Source organism: Molothrus ater, chromosome 11 (assembly GCF_012460135.2).
Source record: "Molothrus ater isolate BHLD 08-10-18 breed brown headed cowbird chromosome 11, BPBGC_Mater_1.1, whole genome shotgun sequence".
Classification (NCBI taxonomy): domain Eukaryota; kingdom Metazoa; phylum Chordata; class Aves; order Passeriformes; family Icteridae; genus Molothrus; species Molothrus ater.
Genome location: NC_050488.2, coordinates 12163907 through 12190190, shown reverse-complemented (window position 1 = coordinate 12190190; position 26284 = coordinate 12163907). Strand labels below are relative to the sequence as shown.

The 26284-nt window shown below is 54.5% G+C and overlaps 3 protein-coding genes across 6 annotated transcripts; 2 read left to right on the top strand and 1 right to left on the bottom strand.

The window, feature by feature from the left end:
- Positions 1-303: 303 nt before the first annotated feature.
- On the bottom strand, positions 304-10564 carry CCDC71 (coiled-coil domain containing 71). The gene is made up of 2 exons (XM_036390993.2): positions 10514-10564; positions 304-8104 (listed from the first exon to the last, which is right to left on the bottom strand). The coding sequence occupies exon 2, from the start codon at positions 8041-8043 to the stop codon at positions 6871-6873; it is 1173 nt and encodes a 390-aa protein (XP_036246886.1). The 5' UTR covers positions 8044-8104; positions 10514-10564; the 3' UTR covers positions 304-6870.
- A 235-nt stretch (positions 10565-10799) lies between these two features.
- Positions 10800-14905, top strand: LOC118691657 (uncharacterized). Its single transcript, XM_036390994.1, has 5 exons — positions 10800-10967; positions 11040-11425; positions 12058-12218; positions 12620-12752; positions 14212-14905. Exons 1-5 carry the CDS (start codon positions 10814-10816, stop codon positions 14416-14418), a joined length of 1041 nt encoding a protein of 346 aa, XP_036246887.1. The 5' UTR covers positions 10800-10813; the 3' UTR covers positions 14419-14905.
- Positions 14859-19476, top strand: KLHDC8B (kelch domain containing 8B). Of its 4 annotated transcripts, none has more exons than XM_036390992.2 (6): positions 14859-15447; positions 16114-16578; positions 17125-17289; positions 17491-17715; positions 17963-18064; positions 18839-19476. In XM_036390992.2, exons 1-6 carry the CDS (start codon positions 14859-14861, stop codon positions 19033-19035), a joined length of 1743 nt encoding a protein of 580 aa, XP_036246885.2. In that variant the 3' UTR covers positions 19036-19476. The 4 variants fall into 4 exon arrangements, with proteins under 4 accessions (XP_036246885.2, XP_036246882.1, XP_036246881.1 ...); XM_036390989.2 differs by having other exon boundaries at positions 15154-15275; XM_036390990.2 differs by lacking the exon at positions 14859-15447 and adding an exon at positions 15466-15767.
- The last annotated feature ends 6808 nt before the right edge of the window (positions 19477-26284 follow it).

The window sequence follows — 26284 nt, the reverse complement described above, 5'->3', positions numbered from 1 at the left end:
GCCACCCTGCATGTTTCTAGGAACTAACCAGGAATGTGGATTTATCCCAGTTCGGCACCAGTGACATACATCCGGGGTATTTCCCACCCCAAACCAGGCAATCCTTAATGGAGTTTGAGTAACGCCAAACTTCCCTGGGAGATCTGGGGAGAAGAGCTGGGGGTGTGGTCTGCAGCTGAGCGTGCCCCATGCAGCAGCTGGGCACACGGGAGACACCATTCCATGGAGCTGACACAGGGCTGGGAGCAGGAGCCCAGGGAGGAGCTGTCTGTCATAGCCCAAAGAAACGCTGGACACATTGGGTGGTTCTGAGCACCATTTTACTGAAGGGCTGGACACCTGCTAGGACTTCATAACAAAAAGTTCACTTCATTTAAGAAAAAAGACAGTTTGTTTTTTGTCCCATTCCCTTCCAAAGAGTGAAATAATACTAACGCTGTCTTTTCACTAAGCAATGCCATTCCAAAATATACAACATTGAGTGTGGAACAGCCCAGCTTCATATTAACATTAAATATTATTAGAACTTCAGAAACATTCTACACAAACAAATGAAACAGTAAAAAGTTCACTCAAGAACAAGATGGTCATTTGTAAAATCATGATACAAAGTTTGTTACTCGCCCTCCTGCGGGTTGCAGTTGCTGTTCCCCGGCCATTGCTCGGGATGCCCCAACACCAAGGAATGCCACAGCAGAGCCCGTGCCGCTGCTCTCAGCCGGAGCAGGTCGGTGCAGCTGCATGGAGACGGCTCTCACAGAGATGCTGGTTGGCAGAGAGTGGCTGGGCAGTGCCCACCCAGAGCCCCTGTGTCACTCAGAGCAGCTGCCATGCCTCTGCTCAGGAAATGCTCCTCCTCAGCTCAGGAGTGCTGCACCAGAACCCAGGAGGCGAGAGGGCATCACACGGTGCCTTCCCCGCCATGAACAAACACTGACACTCGTTCACTCCCAATCTCAGCCTGGGCAGGGCGGTGGAGCAGGGGCAGGAGGGGAGGCATTTCTGGGGGTAGCTTTGCAGCACCTTCTCTTTTCAAACAGCACCACGTGCCTGTGTCTGTGGGAATCACCAGACACTCACAGGGGCTGCCTGTAGCCACAGGAACACAGGAATGGAAAGGGCTAATTAAGACAATAAGGAGAGAGTCCCAGACGATAATAAGGCCTTTAAGGGACTCTCTGGGGAAGGTATTTTGGAGGCCACGTCAGCAGTGCCAGATTGTGAGATTGATGAAGGATGGGAATGAAGGGTTGGGGGGGTGCCTGCTCCAAAAGGACTCCCACTCACCTGCAGCACCAGTGTCCATGTACTGCTGCCAGGCAGGGTAGGGGAAGCTCTGTGGCCAGGCAGGGATGGAGGGAAGACAGTGATGTGGAAAGCCACAGCCTTGGCTCCTCTGTTTGCACATCTCCTGCAGCAGACACAGAAGCAGCAGGCTGCTGGCTGTCCAGGTGCTGCTGGCATCTTTAGCTTTCCCTCCTCCCAGCTTCTCGCTTTCACCAGCCTTCCTTAGTGCTCCTAAGCAAAGGGAGGGGTCTGGCCTCAGCACCATGGCTTTGGAGGCAGCTGCTGGCCAACCTGCAAGTTCCAGCAGTGTCACAACTACAGACAAGCTTCATTCCACACTCAGGGATGACCTGGTGACTAAGGCTAGCCTCTCATGTCTTCTGGGACAAGATTCCTCCAAGGCACCTGGCACCTTCCTAACAGCACCCAGCTCCAGGCAGAACAGGCTGCAAGGAGAGGGAAACCCTAGCATGGTGCTCTCTAGCAGAGTCCAGAATGCGAGGGCTCACGAGCATCCTGCCCTGCTGTGCTCTCCACAGGTTGTGCCAGCCCACCCAGCTGGCAAAGCTGAGGGCTGCAGCATTGTCAGGAAGGTGCCAGATATCCCAAAACTGCTATCCTCTCCATGGGCCACCTCAGCTCCTGCAAGGCCATCCCCATCTGAGCACAGGAGCAAAGAGGACAGTGCCCTTTTGAAGACTGAAAAAGAAACTGTCACTTCCACAAAAACCAACCAGCCTGGCTGAGCAGCTGATGCTCCACAGCTCAGCACCAACCCTCTCAACCACAGACAAAAAAAGGATCCTCCCACCAAAATCTGCCTTCCTGCCTGGGAAGCTGCCCAGCTCGAGTCACACTGCCCAGCTGGAGCTGAGAGACAAACCTGTTCTCCATACCCAGGGATCCCTTGGGCCATGGCCAAAGGCCCAGCTTCTAGACAGGGCAGGGAACTTGGATCCAAAGGGGAAGAACTGCTGGGCTGGCTGAACCCCCCACATGCTGGCAAGTTCTGGCCATGAACACGGCACAAGTCACAATTTAAAGGGCACAAACTCTGTGCTCAATTCCAAAACTCAGAGCCTCCCAGCCCCTCTTGCCACAGCTGGAGCTGGGGTGAGAAATGCTCCTGGTGTACTGGGGGCCTGGAGGACAGGACACAAACCAAGGGCAGCTGTGGAGCAGGACCATGGAGCCACATGTGCAGCATCACCCATCTGTGTGGTGCTGCTGCCAACTGCCCTGGCATGTTCTTAGCTGGCAATTGGCTGAACTCCATGCAAGGAAGCACCAGACACAGGGGGGATCTCAGCCCACAAACCCCAGCCCTGGTAGTATGAACTGGTCTGAGAGCTGCCCAGTGGGGTGAGCTCTCCAGGGAGCACACCTCCTCCACACACTGAAATACCACTTGTGGGCTGCCAAGCAGGAGTAACAAAATAATCCCTTCTTTTTTTGCAAAAAAATGTGCTTAAGAAATTCTGTACAAGGATTGCTACAGCAGCTGGCTCATGGGGGATGCAAATAGTTTAGAAGCAGCAGCAGCAATACGCTACATGGCTTGCAGGGAAGAGGCTGAGGAGAAACTTCTGCAACCATAAGCAGTGGCAGATGGTGAAATCTGATCACAGTGGACATGAGCTTCAGAACATTTCTACCAATTAACATTGTGATTTCAACTGGTATCTGATGTCAGCTTCCCCTTCAGCTGCCTGCCGGACAAGCTGCTCTCCCCACGGACCTTGCTGACGGACATCTGAAGCATGCAGGAAGCTCAAGGACCTTGTCTGGTGGAGAGGAAGCATAAACTGCTTCTTGGCAGCTGAATAAAAGGAGAAATTATTTCCAAAAAATCAGTTGGAAGAACAGCCCTTTGACCGCTAGCCGAATCGTTTCTAGAAGTGACAGTGGCACAAATCCATGCGTTAAAAGCATTCCTAAGAGAGTCTCCAAAGCTCTCTGCTGTCACAGTGCCCAGAACAACACAGGCCAGGTTAGGCACTTGGATGAATTCAAAGTGACTAATACAGAAACAGGTCTGAACAAGGTGCATACCACATGCTCAGCAGAGACCACAGCGCTCTGGGCAATGCATTTTCTCTGTGCCTGCCAGTTACTGTTGCACAGGTCCCTGGAAGTGTTACTCAGCTGCCACAGAATAACACAGGATGGAAGGGACCTGTGGAGGAGACCTCTGGCTAGATCAGGTCTTAGGTAGCTCTGGTTTGATCAAACCCTTCATCTACCCTAAACAGCGGAGAGCAATATCCACAGAGAGCCCCTCTGCAGCCTTGTGCACATCAGTGTTACATGCCCAGGGCACCAGGAGCATCCACACCTGGGCATGAGCTGAAGGATGGGGAGCCAACCTTGCACCAGACTGAGGCACCCTCTCTGCCAGTGCTGGCTGGTACCAGGGCAGCAGTTGCTGGCATTGGCATAGAGGCTGTAAAGCCCCTCTCTACAACAACCTGCAACCCTTTCAGTCAAGTTCCCAAAGCACCTGCAAGAGGAGGAAGAGACAACAGGAGGGCAGGGAACGGAGGTTCAGCACTGCCCTGTTGCTCAGGGCCCTGTGGTCTGTTAGAGATGCACAGGAGTGCTGACAGAGAGGGGACTGATGATGAGCAAGTCCCTGAGCACACAGCTATGGAGTGCTCACTTCCCTGGCAGCAGTCTCAGTGATGCAGAGGTGTTTCCAAAGCTTGTCTCTCCCTGTGGAGCAGAACACCTTTTGCTGGTGGCCTGGAAGGACACAGGGCAAACTGTCACCACCAAGCACGCACAGAACTCAGCTCAGTGCTGGGAAAGGCACGGCAGCACAAAGGCTGGATGCTGTGCTGGATGTGTTAAGCAACAATACAAGTCAAGTCCTTGACTGGCAGAGACCCAAACTGTGAAAGACAAGATGTGATAGAAAAGAGTGAAGAGGCAGGCAGCAGTACAGCTGAGAGAAGACACACAGTGATGAGGAGGGATGTGCCCTGGTAAGTTGGCCTCAGGTGCTCAGCTTCCCACTCAGGCTGGAGGAAAAGAGGCTTCGACCTGGATTCAGCCTTGTTGATGCACATTGTTTTTCCCAGCGGAGGCCAAGTGCTCAGCTGGGACGCCTGCGCTGCATAAGGAGACTCCAAAGACAGCTCTCAGTGCCCTTATAAGGGTCTGGGAACAGGGGGAAGCTGCTGAGCAGCCTGACAGCAATACCACAGGCAGGAGTTCAGAGCCCTCCTCGGGAAACAGCCCAAAAGAGAAACACCAGTGCAGGACTTCAAGACCTGGCATTTGAGAGCGTGGGAATGAGAAAGGTCTGAAGGAGTGGGAACAAAAGGAACAAAGCAATTTTTGGCCAGTTGACAGTGATGGAGAGCCCCTGTTCATCCAGCACCAGGTCAGGACAGGGAACTCTCTGCCAGGGCATTTTAAAACACAGAAGCAGAAGAAAATATTTCCTCCTCCTTGGCAGCCAAGCAGTGGCATTCACAGGTCAGTCTCAAACACTGCAAGTTATGATCTCTGACAGCAACTCGGAACCCAAGTGTGGGGTTCAGGGCTTGCAATCATTCCCGGAATCATAAAATCACAGAAGGGCTTGGATTGGAAGGGATCTTAAAGATCATCTTGTTCCAACCAACCTGCCATGGGCAGGGACACTTTACACTAGACCAGGTTGCTTAGTGAAAGTGAACCTCCACCCTGCTCTTTGTGGGTGAGAAGAGAACCCAGATGCACCTCAGAACACTCAACTTCCCTGCCTGCTCACCCCATCATGAACCTCCTCTCTTCTCTCCATACCAGTCATCCTTTCTGTGCTGGGGATCAGACACCGACCCATTTTATAAACCACTGAAATCCAACCAGGTGCTTGGGGGGTGGGGCTCAAATATAAGGATCTGGGACTTCCCTGGGGAGCTCATCCCTTCAGCCAATGTCCACAGAGATTATTAGGTCAGACAACTGGTATTTTGAGCTGGTAAGAGAATGAGTGGATTACACTACTGCTGCAGACATCTGAGCAGACAGCGATATACAGAGCCAGGCCCATACCCAGCCCAATGCCTCTTCTTTTCCCCAGGACACCAGGTTGTCCCTTCCAGGTGACAGCAGCAGCACTAACTGCTCCAACGAGGTGTTTCTCCTGGGATTAGTAGATCCTTCCCTGTGGAGTGCAGAGAGCACAGAGCCGTGCTCCGATCCAACAGTGTGCCCCCGGTGCAGGGAGGTGACAGCAGCCGTGTGCAGCGGTTCTGCAGTGCCTCCTAGGGATGGCAGAGCCTGCACTCCTCCTTCCACACAGAGCTCTCACACCTGCCACACACCTTCTCACAACATCCCTGATGGCACAGCAAGGCTGTCACCCACCACATGATGCCCCTCTCCCCTCCTACTACATCCCCACAAACCACAGAAAGCGACTCTCTATGTTTAAGTACTGGTGTATGTCCTCCCAAATTTTTCACTTTTCTGCTTTAACTCAGGCTCAAGTATCCCACTGAGTCTGGGACTGGCAGTTTGTAGCTAAAGCATTCAAACACAGTGTGTGTTTCTGTTGTGTTTAACTCCAGCCAAAGCCAACAGTTCTCTACTGGCACCTGGGATCTGCTCCTGGAACACCCAGCAACAGCAGAGCAGTTACATGGAGGGCAGGACACTACACAATTCATGCTAACAATTCCAGCCCTTTGGCTCTAACAGTCACACTTCATGACCCATAGCTGCACCTGGGGTATAGGAGAGCAGAGTAATGCTGGGTGCTGAGGAGGAATCCTCTTTGGAGGCAAATCCCTACCATGTGTTCAAAACTTCTGTTACCCACAAAGGGAGGAGGTGCCTAAAGATGTCAGACAGACTTGCAGCCCTGTGACACTCCCCCACTGTTATGCAGAGGTTATACTGAAAACAGGATTAAAACTACCAGCTGGTAATAATTTTCCAGATTGTTTGGCATTCTGGAGACAAACAAGTGGCTACACTGCTGCTGCCTCTGAGCTGCTCAAGGGAGCCCAGGACAGACTGTCACAACAATGAACCATAAAGGAATTCTGGCACCTTTCAACAAAAGGCTAGCTGAAGGGAAAGAGGAACAAAAGCTATCAAACCCAATCCCAAAGGGATGGAGGAAGTGCATCTTCCCACAGTTCCTGGGCCATATGCACATATATGGATATATAGATATATAGATAATAAAGTTATAAAATTTGATCAAAATAAAACCAGTAAATGTACAGCTTGAAAAAGAGCAATATCACAGTGCATCAATGTCATGAGAAAGTCCTGTGTTCTCCCCTGCACAAGAGCACAGCCTGCCACGTTCAGGGGAGCGTGGTGAGAAGTGAACTCTCTGGCCTGCTCAGCTCAATGCTGGCCGGAGTCACTGTCTCACACTCCCAAACAGGGGTTTGGATTTCTGCAGCCAGTTCTGCACAGCAGTGGCAGACAGGCAGGAACAGTATGAGAGTGGGTTGCTCTGTCTGCAGGTTAGTGGGCATATTGGCACCAGAGACACAGAGTCACTCCTAAGCCTCTCTGTGCTCTGGTGCCAGGCTCGTATTTACTTACTTACAAAAAAAAGTGACAAAGTGAAGAAATTCAGGGGACACTATGAGAATGGGACAAGGGCTGAATTTGGATCACAGGGGACAAGTTGACCCTAAGAATCTTCTGTGCTCTCCTCCTCACTTCATCATCAGAGGAAGAGTTGCCCACCTTGATGGTCTGGAATTTCAGCAGGTTCAAAGTGCTCTGAGCCTTTGGAGTTTTCTTTCGGACAGGAATGGTATTTGCTTTTTTCCTCTGTGGTGCTTCTTTTGCCTCTGTAGCTCTCCTCTTCTTCTGCCTAGTGCCCTCCTGGTAAGTGCTGCTGTCCTTCCACTCTGTTTTTCCCAGCAGAACTTCCTTATCTTTGATTTTCAAGGTCTTGGGCTGTGGTGCTGTGGTGCAGTCCTGGGACGAGCTGCCTGCGACTCTCCCGTTGAGAACTCCGGAGGCTTTGCAGGCATTGCTCTCCTGCAGCACTCCACCCTTTGGTCCCTTCAGAAGCTTTAAAGCACGGGTGGCAGAATCAGGTGCTTTCTTAACCAAACGCTTGTACCCCTTGCCTTCGGTTATTTTAGTGCTCTTGCCTGAAGAAAACTGCCTTGGTGGACTTGAAGTCTTGAGGAGTTTAAGGTCTGAGGGAGAGATGCCAAGACGTCCCTGTGTGTACTTGGACTCCAAACAGGACGTTGCAGTTTTCAGTGGCACCAGGGCTTCCAGAACCACTGACAGTCTCATAGCTGGATACACGTCAGGATACATGCTTGTAGGGAAGCCCACTGCCGCTGCCTTGGATGTGCCAGATCCTGTCTGCTTCAAGGAGCTCAAGAGGAGATTTCTGGAATCCCCTTTGGAGACTTTCAAAGAGCTCACTGGAATGCTGGTGGGCAAAGGGGCCACTTTTGCCCCTGAGTTCCTGGCTGGACTCTGGGTGGGCTCAGTGGTGCTGGCACAGTTGCGCTGTGTGTTTTCTCCCATCTGACTCGGTGTGACTGCCGTGCACGAGCTGTACCCGTACACATCCTTACTCCTCAGAATTGTGGGCTGGTAGCCCTCCTCCTTCAGGCCTTGGATGAAGGCCACCAGCTGGGTCTCTGTGTCCGAAAGATCCTTGGACATCGGGTTGAAGACTCGGAGGGCTTCCTCCAGAACTTTCTGTCCTGCAGAGGAAATTCTTGACCAGGAATGGACAGCTTTTTCTTCCTCATTGTTCACTGCAATATTCATGGCATTAGGCAAGCAGGTGCTTCAAAAAGGTCCAAATTACTGGAAAAACAACCCTTGACACCTCAAAAGGAGAAAGAAGACAGTTAGCTTGCAGCAACTAAAATTATCCAAGTTTTTAATATGGGACCTGAAACCATTAAGCCCAGGCGTGGCTGGTCGCAAACCCTGGGTCAGATTCTGGGCTCAACCCAACACAGAAGCACCACCAAGAAAAACCTGTCACTCATTTATCTCTGAAATAAAACTAAAACATCTCTCACAAAAATATCTTCCAACCTAAACAAAGATTTCAGGAAATCCCATCCAATCCACCCCAAGATGAAGGACTCCAATGATTAACTCAACAAAATCTGCAGGTCGTTTCCAGTTTGAGTTTGACCCACCCCAGCTTTGGATAACCAGATCTCATTTTCCCTGGGAAAAACTGAACCCTCATTGAACCCTTTCCCTGTATACACACCTCAACCAGCACCACTGAGCCACCTCAACACTAAGAAATGCCTAAGTACTTCAACTGCATCCCAGCAGCACCTTCAATTTCTCAGCTTCTAAACTGATGCCGCTCAAAAATTGATTCTGAGTTCCCTGCCAAAGCTGCAGCTTCCTCCTGGAGACCTGGCAGCAGGGCTGGAGGCTGTTCCAGTTGTGCTTCATTGATGCTGAATGCTGTGGCAAGGCAGCACTGCTCCTTGCTGTTCTCTTGTTTGAACAACGGTCCACAACTTGCTGTCACAGCAAACTGGTGTTGATCCAAGGACACTTGCTGCCAAGTGAGGAGGAAGCAGGAAATTCAAGCAGGGCGGTATGAAGGAAACACACATCACCAGGGCCAAGTGTACAAAGGCCTGAGGGACAACACTGGGATCACACTCAGGGCACTGTGCAGCTGCCTGCCCAGCATATAAGCATCAATTATTGCTTTCAATAAAAAATAGGCACTAAAGGGCAGTCCAGGCAGGACTTGAAGGGCAGTCCTTCAAGAGAACTCTGATTCTGGTGGCCTCACAGCTCCACAGCTGGATGCTAGACCAACATAAAATCTTTAGCTTTATTGATATCTCTCAAAATAATAATGAAGATTCATTTAAAAACCCTCATCAGGGAAATGCAGGTGGTGCCAGAGATAGTTTTGGAGAGGGCAGTGTACAGGCAAGAAAGCTGTGACAGAGATGTCAGCGCCTGAGCAGCCAGAACAAGGAACTGCTCATGTTCCATGTTCCCCCCAGAACTCTGGTCTCACCACAGCACAGGAGCAGAGCCTGTGCTGCCGCCAGCTGCACAAGCAGGGAAGAGACACAAGCCAAGAGCAGCCACAGAAGGGAAAGCACAGGTCAGTGGGGGAGTAAGAACCTCCACATGACAGACTAATCTCAGTCAAGTGCTCTGCAGACGTCACGGCCAAAGAGGGATTTGGAGGAGGATAATGCAGTTGTTCAGAGGCAGGCAGGGGATCTCCCACGAAGGAGGGGAGGCAGGCAGGGAAGTGATCCCACAGAGCCCCAGCCAGCATCACCAGCCAGCAGTGAGTCACCACGTCCAAAGTGACCAAGCAGTGCCAGGCACAGGAAAGCCAGAGAAGGTGTAATGGTAATTTTGATGTGGTGAGGCAGAGACCAACGAAGAAGCACAAGTAACAACATGTGCTCAACAGGCTGCAAAATGGATCATCTTCAGCTGCAGCAAGCCCGGGAGCAGCTGGGACATCTGAAGGGGTGTTCTGGCTGTGACATTTCATGGGAACAGGACTTTCCACGATCCAACCGCTCGGTGCTGTTTGGTGCAGTGCCAGCCGTATTGGAGGAAAGCCGGCCACGAGCAGACGTACCCCGGGACAGTCTGACCTCCTGACAGCAGGTTCCCTTCCGTGACACACTGCTGTGGGGGGCTACGGGAGCACAGCACTCCCGGCGCAGTGCGAGCACAGCACCGCAAGATCGAGGCTAGCATCGGCTTAGAGGCCCGGCTCTCCGAGCATGGAAAGGGCTCTCCCGGCGCACCGCAGGGGGAAGCGGCTGCCGGCAGGGCCGAGACGCGGGACTGGGGCAGCCTGTGGAGCCGGAGGCCGGTGCGCAGTCCCAAGGAGGGCTCGACGGGGCCACCAGGTCCTCGCTCGGCCTCTCCTTCTGGCCCGCCCCTCGGCGCGGACGATGCCCCTTCCCGAGCGCCCGTCCCTCGCTCCCGCTGTACCCTCCCCACGGCTCGGCCCGCCGGCCGGAGGGACCCCGGGGCGGGCAGGCCGCCTGGGCCGGCCCCTCCCTGCAGGGCTACGGGAGGTGATTGGTGCAGACAGGGGGTGCGGCACCCGCGCTCGGCCCGCGCCGGCTCCCGGGACCGGGGGGGCGGGGGCCGGGGCGGGGCCCTCAGCGCCGCGGCTCCGCCTCCAGCGTTCCGAGGCCGCCCCAGCGGGCGGCTCGGCAGCGCCCTCGCCCGGGAGCCGGCGTGGGGCCCGGGCCCGCGGGCCCCAACCTACCGGCTGCCGCCAGACCCGTGCCCGCCGCTGCGCCGCACCCGCCGCTCCAACATGGCCGCCCGCGGGGCACCGGAAGCGGGGGCGCTTCCGCTTCCTGTCCCTTTCCGAGGACCGCGGTCACGCCCACAGTCACGGAGCCTTTTCGGTCACGCCCCCGCGCTCCGCCCCTCCGCCCCCGGCCCCGCCGTGACCACGGCAACGGCGGCGAGGTCCGTCCCGGGCCGGCAGGGGGCGCCGCGGGCGGAAGCGGCGCGGGCGGAAGCGGCGCCGTCACCAGGTAACGGGGTCGGTGTCGGGGCGATGAGCGGCGGGGCCGGGCGGCGGCGGCGCCTGGTTCTGCACGTGGACCTGAACAACACGGTGGTGGTGGCGGACACGGTGACGGGGCAGGCCCCACGAGCGGCGCTCAACACCTTTCTCAGCACTGTCACCTGGGGCCGCGCCGGGGCTGCCGGTGAGCGCCCGGGCCGGGAGTACGGGGGACCCGTGTGGCGGTGCAGGGGCTGAGCGCGTTCCTCTCTTCCAGGCGAGTGGGAGTGGGTGAGCGACCGCCCGTCCCTGCGCCCCCCGTGCCCCGGCGCCCTCAGCTACTACAGCCGCCACGGCCGGGACCCCGCCTTCACCGAGGCCGGCCCGGGCCGGCGCTTCCGTGACCTCCACGCCCGCCACCTGCGGCTGCTGGAGTGGCCGGGCCGGCCGCACGACGCCCTGTCGGTGCCAGGGGAGCCCGGCAAACGCTACCACCTGATTCTGCCCTCCTTCTTCCGCCTCCTGGACACGCTGCACCGGGATGGCAGGGCCTTCGCTGTTGTCTTCAGGACCTTCGGCACCGACCTGCCCCGCGCCCTGCAGGCCGTCAGCAGCGCTCTGGACGGTCAGCACCCGCAGTTCCCTGCCCTGCGGGACGTGGCGGTGAGTGGCGCCCTGAGGGTCCGTCGTGATGGGGAAGGGCAGCCGGATGGTCCCACGGAGCCCCCCCCCCACGTCAGACTGCTCTCCAGCTGCTTGGCCAGACTGCTTTTAAAAGCATCGAGTTCTCTGGATGAAGCTGTGAGCTGTGGGGGAGCATGTGTGTGCAGATCCGATGTGGAATGGTTTCCTCTTGGGGTATCCCGTGTTGGACAGAGCATGCCTTCTCCCCAGCAGGAGCTGCTGCAGCAGAGCAGGGCTCCCTGGCCCAGAGCCGATCACAGCTGCACTCTCCTCTCCTGGCAGCACACTGGGCAGGAGTGCTGGGAATGAGCTTTAGAAGATGCTTTAGTTATTCCTTGGAGTGTTTTCAGATAGCAGAGATTGAAATGGGGGCAGTGTGCAGCTAGGAGGACATTCCTTTCCATCCCTGGGGAAGTCATTCCTTTCCATCCCTGGGGAGGGGATGATTTTTGGTTGGATGCATTCCATGCCTCCTCTTGTCATCTTCCCAGCACCATCCTCCCACACTGTTAGTGGTGGGGAATCTCCACCCTGCTGCTTAGTGTCTGTGCCAGTGAAACAACCTGTCTGCTTTGGAAACTTTTCCTTCCCCATTTTCTGTGGTCCTGCAGCTCCCTGTGGACCTTACCCCTGGCCAGATACGCTGCAGCAAGAAAGAGGTGGTGCTAACACGGGGAGCAGAGCGTCTGGCCACACGGGAAGACAAAAGAAAGCTTTACAACTACTTCAGCTCCTTTGAGGGAATTGGAGGCTTCCAAGACCACTTTGACTGGTGAGAAAGAGGCCACTGAGAAAGTGGCTTGGGCATTATCTTCTTTCCTGTGATTCTCTTCGTTTCTGGGATAGCTCCTGGTTTTGAAGCCTTTATGTTGTTGGGGTCCCTATCACTTAGGCACTCCCCATTTTGCCTGTAAGCAGCCTGATAGGACTCTCACACCATTCTGGAGGTCCCCATCCCCTGGTGTACCTCCTGCTTTTCTCCAAAGGCCCCCTGATTTGTCACCTTGATGCAAAATGCCTCATTCCTAGGAGGGCATGGGCAGCAGGACAGGACATCTCTGTTCTGCTTCCCTGGCTCAGAGGGTGCCCTGGGCCTGCAGTACAGTCTGCCATTACCTGGGAGCTGTCACCCTCTCCCTGCCCTGACTGTTCCTTCTTCACTTACTGTTTCAGGTGGGCCAGAAATCAGTTCTCTTCCCGGGGTGGGAAGCCCCTGTTGATAGACCCCCATGATCCTGACATTCAGCACATCTTCATTGATGACAACATCCGGCTGGACGATGGAGACACCATTGTTCACCCCCAGGTAGGTGGCTGAAGGCCCCTCTGGCACCAGCAGCCTGCACTGGGGTATCCCTGGCAAGGTCAGACATGTTTTGTCCCCTTTGCATGAGGCTGCAAAGGGGAATTAAGGCATAGCCCTGATGTCACTGCATCATGTGCCACCAGTGTTGGTGGCAGCGATGCACAGGGAGGGTGAGATCAGCTGTCAGCAATGCACAGCGGGTGCTGGCTGCCTCTGCTCCCCTCTGAGTCAGCCCCGTGCCTGGAGGCAGCAGCAATATATCAGGGCTGCCAGCCTTGTCACCTGCCTGAGTGAAGGAAGGGGCAGTGTTTGTGGGGAACACACTTGGGAAACAGAATGTTTACACAGAAAGAACCGTGCCTGGCCATTGGACAGCTGTCAATGCTCAAACAAGAGCTGCAGGTCCATGGGTGATCCTCAACCCCTGCCTGCTTCCATCCATATGGAGACGGTGCAGGGGGGACACGGCAGCCAGTGAATTGTCTGCAGTGTTTGGCAGGCAGCCTGGGAATGGAAAGGGGTGGGATGCTCATTGGATGTTTCCTTCCATACAAGCTTTCTCAGCTTATACATTTGTAGTTAGTGGCAGGAATTGTTCCTGCCTGGACAGACTTGTCAGGACCAGGCTTTGGTCTGTGCCATGCCTGGTTGAGGGGAGCCTCTGCAATGGCATGCAGATCTGCAGCAGCTGGAGTGTGGCTCACACAGCTCCACTTGCTGCATTTCAGCATCAGGCTATCCTTGTGTGATCAAGGAGTTCCTCCTTTGGCATTGGTAGCCTGCACAGCTGGTCAGTCAGGCTGCTGTGCTAATCTCATGGCAGCGATGCAGCCAGCCCTGGGGCTGCTCCCAGGCTGGATCACACAGGTAGGATCCAGTTATGGTAGCAGCAGACCTCGTGGGTCTGCTTGCAGCAGCCAAGCATCTTCCCAGCAGGGCTCATCAGTCACTGCTGGGACCTTGCTGTCCTGCAGCCAGGATCGGTAGGTGGAAAGCCATTCTCCCCTCCTCTTGCATCACCAGCTCTGCAAGGCTGTCCCCATTTCAGTGATGGTGACAGAGCAGCACTAGGAGTGAAACAGATTGCCAGGTGTCTTTAAGCAGGCCATGGTGAAGACCAGAAGGTGAAGTCCCTGTTCCATCCTGTGGTAGCTAAAGGAAGAGCTGTTGGCAGAGGTTTGCCTGGAGTCAGCTGCTCCACAGAGCATTTTCTTCCAGCTGCATGGTGTGGCCTGTTTACTTAAGGGAGCATCAGGCACATGTGTGACATGCTGGCTCAAAGTCAAAGGCAATTTCTGGGAGAGGGGGAAATCTCAAGAAATTTCAACTGCTGTTGCATTGGAGATAGGATCACCCTGCCCTCTGCCTCTGACACAGACCATGGAGGCGCCTGGCTGAGGGGAGGGCAGAGCACACCACGGGGTGTGTGCATTGCTGCTAGGCTCTGCTCTCCCTGCAGGTGTTCTCAGAGCAGGGCAGCAGCAGTCCCAGGATCGTGCCCACCTCAGCACTGTACAACATTTGCCTGGTGCAAACCAATCTGCTGGAGGCCATTGCTGATGAGGACTATTTCCTGCACTGTGTGAGGAGGTGTGAGGAGAACTACGACCGCTACCTGGCCTGCGTGGAGAAGGACACCCCAAGCCAGCAGTGGGATGGACAGTGATAGCACCTCATGGGGCTGAGTGGCTCCAGACTGGGACACCACCCGCTTCCTGCTGCATGCAGTCAAAGTCCCAGATGGGCTCCTGCTTCGAGCTGTTACCTCTCCAATGTGCAATGTGGGCGTTCAGTCCTATCAGGACCTTCCATGAGCAAACACAAGCATCCTGGGAGCTTGTGTGATGGGATCTTTGGAGGAAATGGTTTTCCAGTCTTGGCAGTGTTGCCTGTGGTGCCCACTTCTGCATAAGGGCTGGGGCTCACTGTCCCTCTGCAGTCACCAGGCAGATCCCTTCCACCATCCTGTGATGCAGGCAGCCTCGCAGTGTTTGTGCCTCACTTCCTGCTCCTGCAGTGATGGCTGGTGCAGAGCAGGTGCCAGGATGAGTACAGTGTTAGCAGCAGCATCCCCAGGTGGCATTTGTGGTGTGGTGTTCTCGGCGGATGCCTTGTCACTTCTGTCTGTTTTTAAAGCAAACCTTTTTAGCTCATTTATGTGTGAGTTTCCTGCCTGCCCTTGGCTCTGCCTGTACTGGTGGGTGGGAAGTGCCTTTCCCAGCGTGTTCATTTGCCTGGCTCAGCCAAGTGGGGACAAAAGTGTTGGTGGAGGGTTTGAGACCCATGTGCACCTTTCCTGATGCTGCTGAGAGACCCCAGCAGGGTCGTGCTCAGAGTAGGGCTGAGCTGATGTTCTGTCCCTGCAGTGGTGACAGGATAGGGGTCATCTCTAGGGTAGGACGGTGGGTTCCCGACTCCTTGAGCCCAGCGCTGCGTGGCTCTGGCACCGGCAGCATACAGCAAGGGAGGGCAGATCCAGGGTCTCTCCAGTCCCTCTCCCTGCGATGGTTCCTTCCCGGCCAGGTGAACGCGGCAGGGGCACGGCGGGCCGGTGGCACCGGGAGGGCCGGGCGGAGGGGAGAGGGGCACGGCAGGAGGGCCGGGGCGGACGCGGCGCCGCCCCCACCGGCAGCGGGCGGGCCCGGGGCGGGCAGAGGCGCGGAGCGGCGGGGAGAGCGGCGGAGCGGGCGGAGAGGTGAGTGCGGTCCTGGTGCCAGTCCCGGTCCTGGTGCCTGCCCCTGTCCCTCTCCCAGCGGCGGCGCGGAGCGGAGCGGCCGTCCGGGGCTGCGGACGGGCATCCGGGGAGCGCCGGGGGCGCGAGCGTTGCAGCGGGAGCCCGGGGGACGCTGGTGCCAGCGAGCTGTGGGCGGGAGCCCTGTGGGTGCGGGCTGCGGGGCAGTGCGCCGGAGCGCCGGGGGTTGCGGGCGGGAGTGCGGGCAGCACCGGAGGTGAGGACGGTGCGCCGAGAGCAGGAACCTGCCGGCGTCCGGATTGTGAACGGGAAGCCGCTGCAGGGTACGGACCCGGGGGATGCGGGTAGAGAGCCCCGGGCGCGCGAGGGTCCCAGTGAGTGCGGGCTGTGTACCAGCAGCACCGGGTAGTGGGAGCCCGGGGTGCGGGAACCTCGGGGAGCAAGAGCGCTGGTACGTGCGGGCAGAGAGCCCCAGGGAGTGGGAGCCCGGAGGGGGCGGACAGGGAGCCGTGGGGCGCAATCGGGAGCCCGGATGGGGTGGGCAGGCAGCCCGGGGTGCAGTGCGGAGCCCCGCGAAGCAGGAGCTGTCGCACCGCCAAGAGGAACTGACTAGCTGGGGCTGGGGGAGCGATGGGTGCCTGGGCTCTGACTCGGATGCTCTCCCCGCAGGAGGCCGTGGGCCGGACCAGTGGCGAGCCGGGCCGGATGGGCGGCACGGCAGGGCCAGAGCCCGGGGACCCCCGAGGCGGCTGAGCTGGCCCATGGCGGCGGGCGCGAGCGCCTTCGCGTGGGCCACCTTCCCCGCCATGCCCACGCGGCGCGTGTACTGCAGCGCCGCGCACCGCGACGGGCAGCTCTTCGTGCTGGGCGGCTGCGGGGGCGGCGGGCGAGCCCTGGGAACTGCTGAGGTGCTCGACCTCCAAGCCCAGCGCTGGACCACGCTCCCACCACTGCCCACGCCGCGGGCTGGCGCTGCCGTCCTCGCCCTGGGCAAGCAGATCTTGGTGGTGGGAGGTGTGGATGCGGCACAGAGCCCCCTCGCCTCCGTTGAGGTTTACCACGTGGATGAGGGCAAATGGGAGAAGAAGGCGGCATTGGCTCAGCCCTCCATGGGCATCTCAGCTGTGCAGAGAGGTGAGGGATAGGAACATGTTGTGACTCTTGCCCAAAGTTTGCTAAGCATCCTTGGACTCTTGGTACAGCACAGCATGCCAGGAGCCAGGGTTGGTCCCTGTATGTGGTGCCCATGTCTACTTCCTGGACAGGGATGCTTGGTATGGACCAGGCTGCAGTGTGGTGGGCAGGACAGAAGAGATGTCAGGACAGTGGTGGGAGAGGGCCGGGGTGCCGGCCGCACTGGAAGCAGGATTTGGCAGTATGGCTGTGTTGCCATGGTGTCTCCAGGGAGATGATACTGCCGAGAATAATTAGAGGATGGCCCTGTGCTCTTGTCTGTGCCTGATGGATGGGATGGAGAGGGGGGTGAGAGGGTCCCAGTGCAGCCAGGGCATTGCCAGGCTCAGGCCTGGCTGTACTCACTGTCCCCTGGCTGCCCTGGAGCAGTGTCTGGCTGTGGGGCTCAGCAGTAGCACTGCTGCCTGCCCTGGGAGGCATGGAGGGACTCCCAGCCCTTCGGTGCTGCCCACAGATCCCCCTGCCTCACTACTGCCTCTTTTCCAGATGGGGCTGTCTACGCACTGGGGGGAATGGGTGCAGACACCTCTCCCCAGGCTCTGGTCCGTGTCTATGAGCCAGCAAAGGACCACTGGCAGCCCCTACCCTCCATGCCCACACCGTGTTATGGGGCCTCTGCCTTCCTGCAGGGAAACAAGATCTTCGTCCTTGGTAGGTGCTGCTGGGGCAAACCAAGCATCCCCTGTGCCTCTACCCTCTTCTTCCTCTGTTCCCAGGCCAGAGAATGACCTGGCGCACCCCAGGGTGGCTCCATAGTGCCCAGCACTGCAGCCAGCAGGCCCCATCCTGCTTGCTGAGCACACCAATAGTGCCAGCTTGGGGCACTGGCAGCTACATCTCCTCTGTGCATAGGAGGTCGGCAAGGCAAGCTGCCTGTCACCGCCTTCGAGGCTTTTGACCTGGAGACAAGGAGCTGGACACGCTACCCCAGCGTGCCCAGCCGCCGCGCCTTCGCTGCCTGTGCCATGGCTGATGGAGTTGTCTTCAGCCTGGGGGGGCTGCAGCAGCCAGGGCCCCACAACTTCTACTCCCGTCCCCATTTTGTCAACACCGTGGAGATGTTTGATCCTGCGCAGGGTGAGCTCCATGTCTCTGGGTGAGGTGGGAGCATCTTCTGTGGGTCCGGGATGATTCTGTGGGTTGGTGAGAAGTGTCTGTGCCTGAGGGACATAATTATATGGGCTCTGAACATTAGCCCCTTGTACCCATGGTGAATGAATCCTGTGCTCCCTGGTCCCAGGGAGTGATTAACCTGTGGGTGTTCTGGCCTTGTTGTATAGAGGGGAAACCCCAGCGGGCAATACTCACTCCATCTCATACCCAGGTGTGTGGAGAAAGCCAAATCGCACCATCCGTATGAAAGAGAAGAGAGCTGACTTCGTGGCTGGATGCCTGGGAGGAAGAGTGGTGGCTGTGGGTGGCCTCGGTAATGCTGGGGATAGGAGTGTGGCCGTGTTCCCATCCCCATTCTTTGGGGCACATCAGTGATCTGCATGGCAGTAGGGGGTTACTGCAACACTGTCTGCAGCAACATCTCTCTGTGCTCTCACAAGTGGTGAGGAGACCCTACTGCCCTGTTCCCCTGGCTGACCCACTGTGCCCCTTGCCCCTTTCACTCCCCAGCCAGGCTTTTCCCTGCTCATGTGCAGCGTTCTGGGCTCACACAGCCCATGGTGGCTCAGCTCCGCTGTGCAGAGTTGCAGTGCTGCATCCCTCTCCCGAGAGAGCTGGGGAAAGGTTAGAGCTGTCACTCAGCAGAGGGCATACAGCAGAAAGGGCTGCCTGGGGAGCTTGGTGCCAGCCACAGCACTGCCAGCCCTGCAGTAAGGGCTGCCAGACCCCCAAGATCACTCTGGGAATAGGGAATGGTGCTGGCTGCATCCCTGCAGTGTGGCATTGCTCCCGAGTCCTGCTGCAGCTGCAGCTGCCTTATCCCTGCAGAGTGCTGGCACGAGGAGGGAGGGAGGGCGAGGAGTGGTTGAGGAGGCAGAGCCAGCAGGTGTGGCATTTGTGCCAGCAGCCATCCCTATGGGGACTCTGCTAATCCTCTTGTGCCCCCACTAATTGCCTCTGGGATCTCAAAGCCTGTGCAGCTCAGGGCTCCTGTTGAGGCATCAAAGGGATGTGGAGGGGGAAAGGCAGAGCCTGGGGTGAGGGATGGGGAGCTGCACAGAGGCTGATGTGGTTCTGTCTTCCACAGGGAACCAGTCCTGCCCACTGGACTCAGTGGAAGGGTTCAGCCTCTCACAGAAAAAGTGGGAGCCGCTGCCCCCCATGCCCACTGGCCGCTGCTCCTGCTCCAGCTGCCCAGCACCCAGCCTGCTCTTCATCATCGGCGGTGTGGCCCAGGGTCCCAGTGGCGCTGTTGAGGCTCTGTGCCTGCGTGATGTGCCCTGAGTGGGACCCCGGGGACCAGCCCTGGCCAAGCACCAAGTGCCTGAAGACGGGGACAGGGTGTGTGAGCACCCATGTGTTCACCCAGGGTGACCTGGCTCCAGGAAGCCTCTGTCCCATGATGCCAGGCACCAGAGCAGCTGCGGTTGTGGGAACTCCCAGCTCCTGCAGCGCTGTGGCAATGAAGCCCAGGGCAAACTCCTGCCTGGTGGGATGGCCATCGCCAGCAGCGTGGAGGGAGCAGCGGTGGCAGGACTGCCGCTGGCCTCACTGCCCTGTCCGGCCCCATCTGTGCCACGGCGTATCTGTGCCGTGTGTGTAGCAGTGAGTGCTGTGTCGTCGTAGACCCAGTCGATGTCTCATGTAGCACAGAGGTGCCCTGTAGCTCAGTGCCTGGGAGGTGATGTAGCACCTCAAATAAATGAAACGTGGAGTTTTATCCTACTGGAGTCATGTCGTCTCTGGTTATCCTACTCCAGGCAAACACATGCTGCAGCCTGTCGGGAAAACCCCTCCCAAGGCAGAGTTCAGTGAGCCCATACGGTGGAGCAAGGGTAACTCTTGTTCTCCCCACCTCCAGGGTGAGCAGAGCAATGTGATGTAGAGATCCAGTCCCTGTTTGGAGAGGGGGAGCTAAGCAGTGACTGTCCTGCCTTGGCACAGCCTTGTTCCTGCTTGGCCTACTGTGGGTCCAGGCTGTGGGGGGATGAAGGCAGCAACAGAGGAAGGACTTTTTTGCAGTTATCCAGGGTGTGAGAGAGGCAGGGAATGTTGAGGGCTGCCAGAATGCTGAGAAGAAAGAAGAGATGGCGAATGTCAGGGCTCGTAGGCCCCATCCAGCACCACAGCCCCATCTCAAAGGATGAACCATGGCTGGTGTGGGAGAGAGCTGAGCCCAATTGTGTCCAGCTTCTGTAGGCAGGAGCACTGCAATCCTGCTTACTGGCAACCAGGAAGGGAATTTAAGCTCCATACTGGTGGTGTCTGTGGGTGGTGTTTAGGGGTGCACTGTGAGATCAAGGGAGGTAACACTTGAATTACCCAGTGCTATGGGCTCACCTGAACCTTGCTGCTCTTGGCTCCACACAGAGTCTCACACCCAAAGCAGAAAGCAGGTGAGAGATTTGATCCTTCATTGGTACACTAGAAAGACCTCACAAGTCTGGGTAAATATTAAGTACAGATGCCTGACCTTTCAGAGAAGACAGCCAGCGTGAGCCTCGGATGGGCTGCAAGGCTGTAGTGACAGGAGATTGAATCCCATCAGAGTGAGGCAGCATCCAACACACTGCTGGGGCAGGCTGTGCCATGTCCTGGGGGCATCACAGCATGGGAAAAGTGGGAAATTATTAATAAAAGAGCATTCAGAAGACATTTTCATGTTGCTACTCCATTGCCTCTGGTGCCCACCTGGCACAGTGACTGCAGGATCTGTCCTGATGCACTGCATGTCTGTTTGCCTGTGATTTGGGAGGAACAACTTGGGACACCTAATCTGGTGGTACCTCAGCTGGAAGCATCCCTGCATCTGCCTCTGGAGTTGCCATAGAAACCACAGTTGTGCCAGAGCCAGCATCAACACTGAGCCCCAAATTAGAGCTGGGAGGCAGCTGGGGAGGAGGTCAATGGTTTGTGCTGTGACTGGGGGCTGGACAGAGGGACACCTCCTCTGAGCGCAGTGTGCTCCAGCCTTCTCTGAGTATTTCACAGCACTCCCTAGTCTGTGCTCAAACCCTGGTGGGCTTGTCCTTCTCAGGGTCCTGGAAGGTGATAGACCCCTTGCTGCCAGTTTTGTATGTCTCCCCATCCTCACAGCTCTTTCCAGAATCCACCAAGGCATGTAATAATTCCAATCCTGCTAAACCTTTAGTCATGGGGGACCCTAAATCATGGAGCTGCATTGGAAACACAAGCCTGATTAATAAGCTTTTCCCGCAGGAGCGTTGCATGAGTGGGATAAATCAAGATGCTGAGTCACTGGCAAATTGACATCCCTATGTGCCAACTTCACAAGCTCCCTGCTGCTGATGGGGTGCCCAAGGCTACTTTTCTAAATTCAAGGCGGTGGCAGCTGCAAGAGCCAGAGGATGCTGGAGGGGGAAGCTGGAGCTCAGGAGTGCCTCACCGTTGTGGCGTTTCCAGCAGTGAGGCTGATGATCCCTGCCCCACAGGCATTTGCCCTCTGTCAGCAGCACTTTGCCTCCTGCACACACTTTCCTGGCACATCGACTCACTGGAGTGCCTTTTGTCTTGGCTCCTTCACCTGAGTTCAACAGGAATCCGTGACCTCTCATTAAGTGTGGAATTCTCACTCTTTTCTATCTCTGCTTTTGAGCACAAGACCAGAATCCCATTTGAATGAGGAGAGAAAAGTTACCAGGAGAATGTTCAAGGACATTTCAGGAATGGAGAGATGAGGGTCCTGGCCACTTTTGCAGACTGACATGTTATTAACTCAGAAACTCATGTGAATTTCTAATGAAATGTGCTATGAAGTCAAAAAAGTTGAGAAATGTACCAAGTATATTGCTGTCTATCTCCTGGAAACTTCTGCTAATTTTTACTAAAGGAAAGACTACTGGCTACCCTCCCTAATGCTAGAAGCACAGACTGTTATTTCAGATATAAGAAAAGCTATGAGCTAGTGCCTGGCAACGTGGTTCATCTCCCCAGAGCATGTTATGGATGGGGGAGATGGAAATGGAGGTAGCTGTCAGACCTATAATTAAAAAAATGTGTTTCCATATTGAAATTTCTTTCCGTTGTCAGGAGAGATGGAAATACAAAAATCTCATTTATCTTATTCCACAAACTTGCTAGACGTTCATACCAGAAGGCTCCAGCCACATCAGAAATAGGAATAGCTCTTTCTAAGTACCTAAAATAACATGTTGAGCCTTATCACCAGCGCACACAGCACCAGCAATTCCTTTTCTAATGGCAGTGGAAGCACTGCAAATGGGTACAGGACTCTACAGTCTCTTCTGCAGGGAGATCTGGGCCAACTTTTCAATCATGAGCAATAAAATTCTGGAAAATCACTGTTTATGACGCAGGACCATATAGGGCCTGGATGCACAGCAAGGCTTTCGGCAGCAGTGCCATGTACTTGCCTGTACAACAGAGCCATAGGCAGTTCAGGAGCAGAGCAAGGCTTTTATTTACTTAAAATTTGCAATAAACATTAACATTTCCATCGGCTTGGCATTCTGGAGGAAGGTTTGCCTTCCAGCCCATGGTTGCCTTGGACAGCCCAGCCACTATCCCATCCCTGAGGTAGGAACACAGCCCAAGCTGCAACTCCCTACTCTGGTCCTAGAAAATCAACACATCAGAGTCTCCTCATTGAACTGGGAGGTATCAAGGTGCCTTGATTAATCCAAGCTATTTAAACCAACCCTAGTGCTGTAATGTCAAGCAAAGCAATGCAGTGAAATTGCTCCAATAAGTTTTTTAATGGGTAAAAGACCAGAATTTTATTTTTTTATCTAAAGCGAAAGTTTTATCTACATGGGATTTGATTAGGAAACCAGATATATAAATCAAGAAAGCCATTATTTTGACACCCCTGAGCTCTGGGCTGCCTTTAATACTAAAGGCAGAAGAAAATAAAGGGGAATGTAAGTAATTCCCCTGATCTATCCATGAATTTATGTCAACCTTATTCCTCCAGTGGTTTAGTGCTTATGGAGTATCTTCAGAGCCAGGAGACAAACATTTTAACTAGTATTTAAATAGTTTTGAATTAAAGGAGGAAAAAATAGGCAAGCAAGCATGCCTGTTCTACATTCCTAAACATGGGTGTTATGGAACCACAAGGCAAAAAAAATCCAGTAAAACCATATTTGAGAATGTTTCTTTGGGGAATGTTTAGATGGTGGTTATTTTTGTCATATTTCTGATGGATGAAATTAAGTCCTTCTGCATTTCTGCCAGAGGTATTTACGTAAGAGACCACATAGACCCTGGAAATAAAGGAAATTGGTGCTGTGGCTGCCATGCTCACATGGGAGCAGCTCTCAGTGTGCCAGGTTCCAAGCTTTCGGCTTTCTCATCCTCCCAGTGTCCTGTGATGACCCCCTGTGCCTGGGGCTGTGCTTCCAGGTGAGGAGCAAGGGCTGGCATGCAGAGCGACCGGAGCTGGGGCTGATCCTGGGTCCATGGCCACAGGGTGAGATCCAGGGACCCTCAGCCCTGAGGTGACCACAGGGACCCTCATCTCCAGGGAAGGAGCCAGGGACACTCAGTTCCAGGGTGACCCCAGAGACCCCCAGAGGACCCTGAGGCATCTCAAGCCTCAGGGTGAGGCCCAGAGGTCCCCAGCCTTGAGGTGAAATCCAGGGACCTTCAGCCCTGGGATGAGACCCTGAGACCCCCGTAGGACTCTGAGGCCTCTCAGGCCTCAGAGTTTGATCCAGGAACTCTGAGTTTGGGGTGACCCCAAGGACCCTCAGGCCCAGATTGACCCCAGGGACTCCCAGCCCTGGGGTGAGACCCAGGCACTGCCGCAAGGGTCCCTCAGGCCCCACAGGTGGGCAGGCCCAGAGCTTGGCTGCGTCCCAGGCCTGTGGAGGGCCTCGGGCGGGCCTGCCCCGGGCCTGCAGGGCCGTGTCCCCCTGGGCTGTCCCCACAGCGACAGGAGACAGGTGATGCTGCCCTGAGTGGGACTGGTCATCTTCTTCCATCTCCCTCCTCCCTGCAAGGCACTGTGGCACCATGGCCACTGCGGGTGGGGAGAGGTCCTGAGGGCCACGGTGCTGTTTGGGGGTTCCCTTGCCAGGGTGTCAGCCCTGAGAACAACATGAACTTCAACGTCTGGAACATCAAGGAGATGCTGAGCACACCGACAGCCCTTGGGTGAGTGTGGGTGGGGGAAGATGGAGAAGGGATGGGGTATAAAACCAAACACTTGGCAGGGGTGATGAGAGGTGAGGTTAAACATGTCCAGAACTGATCTGTGGCTAATTAGGGAAGTCTAATGGAAATTCATTAGCCTGCCCTGGGATCCTGTTTATGTCCCCAGCCTGCCAGCACTGCCATAGATCCACCATTGGTGGGAATCTAAAAATCAGCATTAACTGGAAGCTGGACCCTTGTCTATTCAGAGTGTATTTGGGGAAGCCCTGTGAGCCGTGCTCATCTCATTAGATAAGTCAAGTGTTCCTCTTGCCTGTGCAGAGGGCAGATAGAACGAATCGTGATGTGCAGTATTATTGCACATTATGTAACTCAAAAATTATTCCATATCCTGCATTTATACACATGGCTTGTTTTCTTCCCAGCAGAAGCCAAAGAGCAGCTAGAGCTCCGCAAAGCTACAATCTACAGTGAAACAACAAATATTCCGATATAAACATCTGGAGGGCAAATATGTAAGACAAGCTGCAATTTGTACTTCAGAGCATCCTTTGTATCACATGGCTAAAAAAGGCAGTGGCACTCATCCCCTTTTTGACTCCAGAAAAGCTAATTGATGAATTTGGTACTCTGGCCCTCTGTTAGTTAAATAACCCACTTACATAACTAACTTGTTCAAATTCACAGTTTTAGTCATACTGTCTCTTCGGCCAGATGTTACCAAAGTGATGGATGATAATGAAAACATAATAGTCATTTTCTTGCCCATTATAGAAATGCTTGTCATATAGATATTAATTAACTGAATTTTGCACAGATGCAGGGGGCAAAGGGGAGCCAATTCAGGGGAAAATTTATTTCTATCTCTCACAGTTTTGTCTTTATAATTGGGCATTGCTTAACTCTATTGTCTTCTTGGTACCTGCAGATTAATTTTGTTTGCTTTATGGGAGGTCTGTTAGTTTTCAATAAGTTGTTTCTAAGTTTGAAGACCTGTGACTTTCTTTCAAGTCAGAGACTAAGGAGGGGAAGTTTAGAGAATATATTAAAAAGACATAATATATATAAAACATATAATTGCATTTTTATATTATATCCATGATATATAAGATCTATTTTTAAAATATATAAATAATTCTGTGGAGTTGTGCCATATGGAAGAAAATGAGTGGAAGTACAGATGCCTATTTGGAAAGGGATCACTTGGATTTCTTTCTCCAAAGTAGCCTATGACCTACAACATCTTCCCTTTTAACTCATTTATTAACGCAGGAAGAAAATATAGGCAAGATTTTAACACCCACTCCTCAGCATTTTCCACATTTTTTACGAGTGAGTTCAAAAGGGTCAAATAGGGCATAAAATATTACTGGAAATGCAGCTGGGTTTTTAGAGGAGGTAAGAAGGGGGAGAAAATTTTCTGTGGACAATTAACCTTTTCTAAAGGAAAGAAAAGTTTCCCACAGGAACATGTGAATGTGTGTGTGTATTTAAAAAGGGGGCAGAAGTGTTGATTACTTTTCCTTGGCTGACTTCTATTACTAGAAACCTTTCCCACCACAGCAGGGTATGCTGTTTAATCCCCAGAAAACTCTGTCAGGGAGCTTTAAAAATGAAACATAAAATCAGCGTATAATCTAGGCAGAGTATGACTCACTCTGTGAGTTCTTTGCAAGTTTGAGTCAGGGTGTTACTTCTGAGAGCAGCTGCCACCAGGTCCCCAGGAAATGCAGAGCTCCAGTGATGCATTGCCCTCACAGACACAGCTCTGCACAAGCCCAAAAGTGCTCTGTATTTTATTTGTTATCTGTCAGACACACAAGTGCTTCTCTGCAACCCTAACAGCCTGAGAAATAGGGTGTGAGGAACCAGAACCCCTGTTCCACCTGGTTTATGTATGAATATTGACATAACAGAGATTCGAGAAATGGAGCAGAGGGAATATGATCAGGTTGGACAATAGTATCAGGGTGCCAGTTATTTTAGAGGGTGGAAGGGGGACACTTAACAGCTATACTGGGAAAGCTTAGGCTCAATTTGAGTGTATTTGACAAAGAACACAGTTTTTATGGATTGAAATGGCAGCTTTCATTAGAGAAAGTGCCATGTTAGAGCAGCGCTGCTGCTTGCCCAGCCTGGAGGGCTGGCAGAGGGAGATCACAGAGGATGAGAGAACAGCAGCCACAAAAGCACTGATGCTTCAATCAGCCTTTGATTGACTGGATAAGCATCACAGGGGCGTGATGCTGAAAGTACATTTTCAGACACCATCAATACCTGCCTTGGCCAGGGAGCTCTCAGGGGAAGGGACACATCTTTCCTTGGCCCTGAACTGAGCACAAGATCCCTGTTCAGGCTATTTGCTCTTGTAGTGCTACCATGAGAGTGGCAGTAG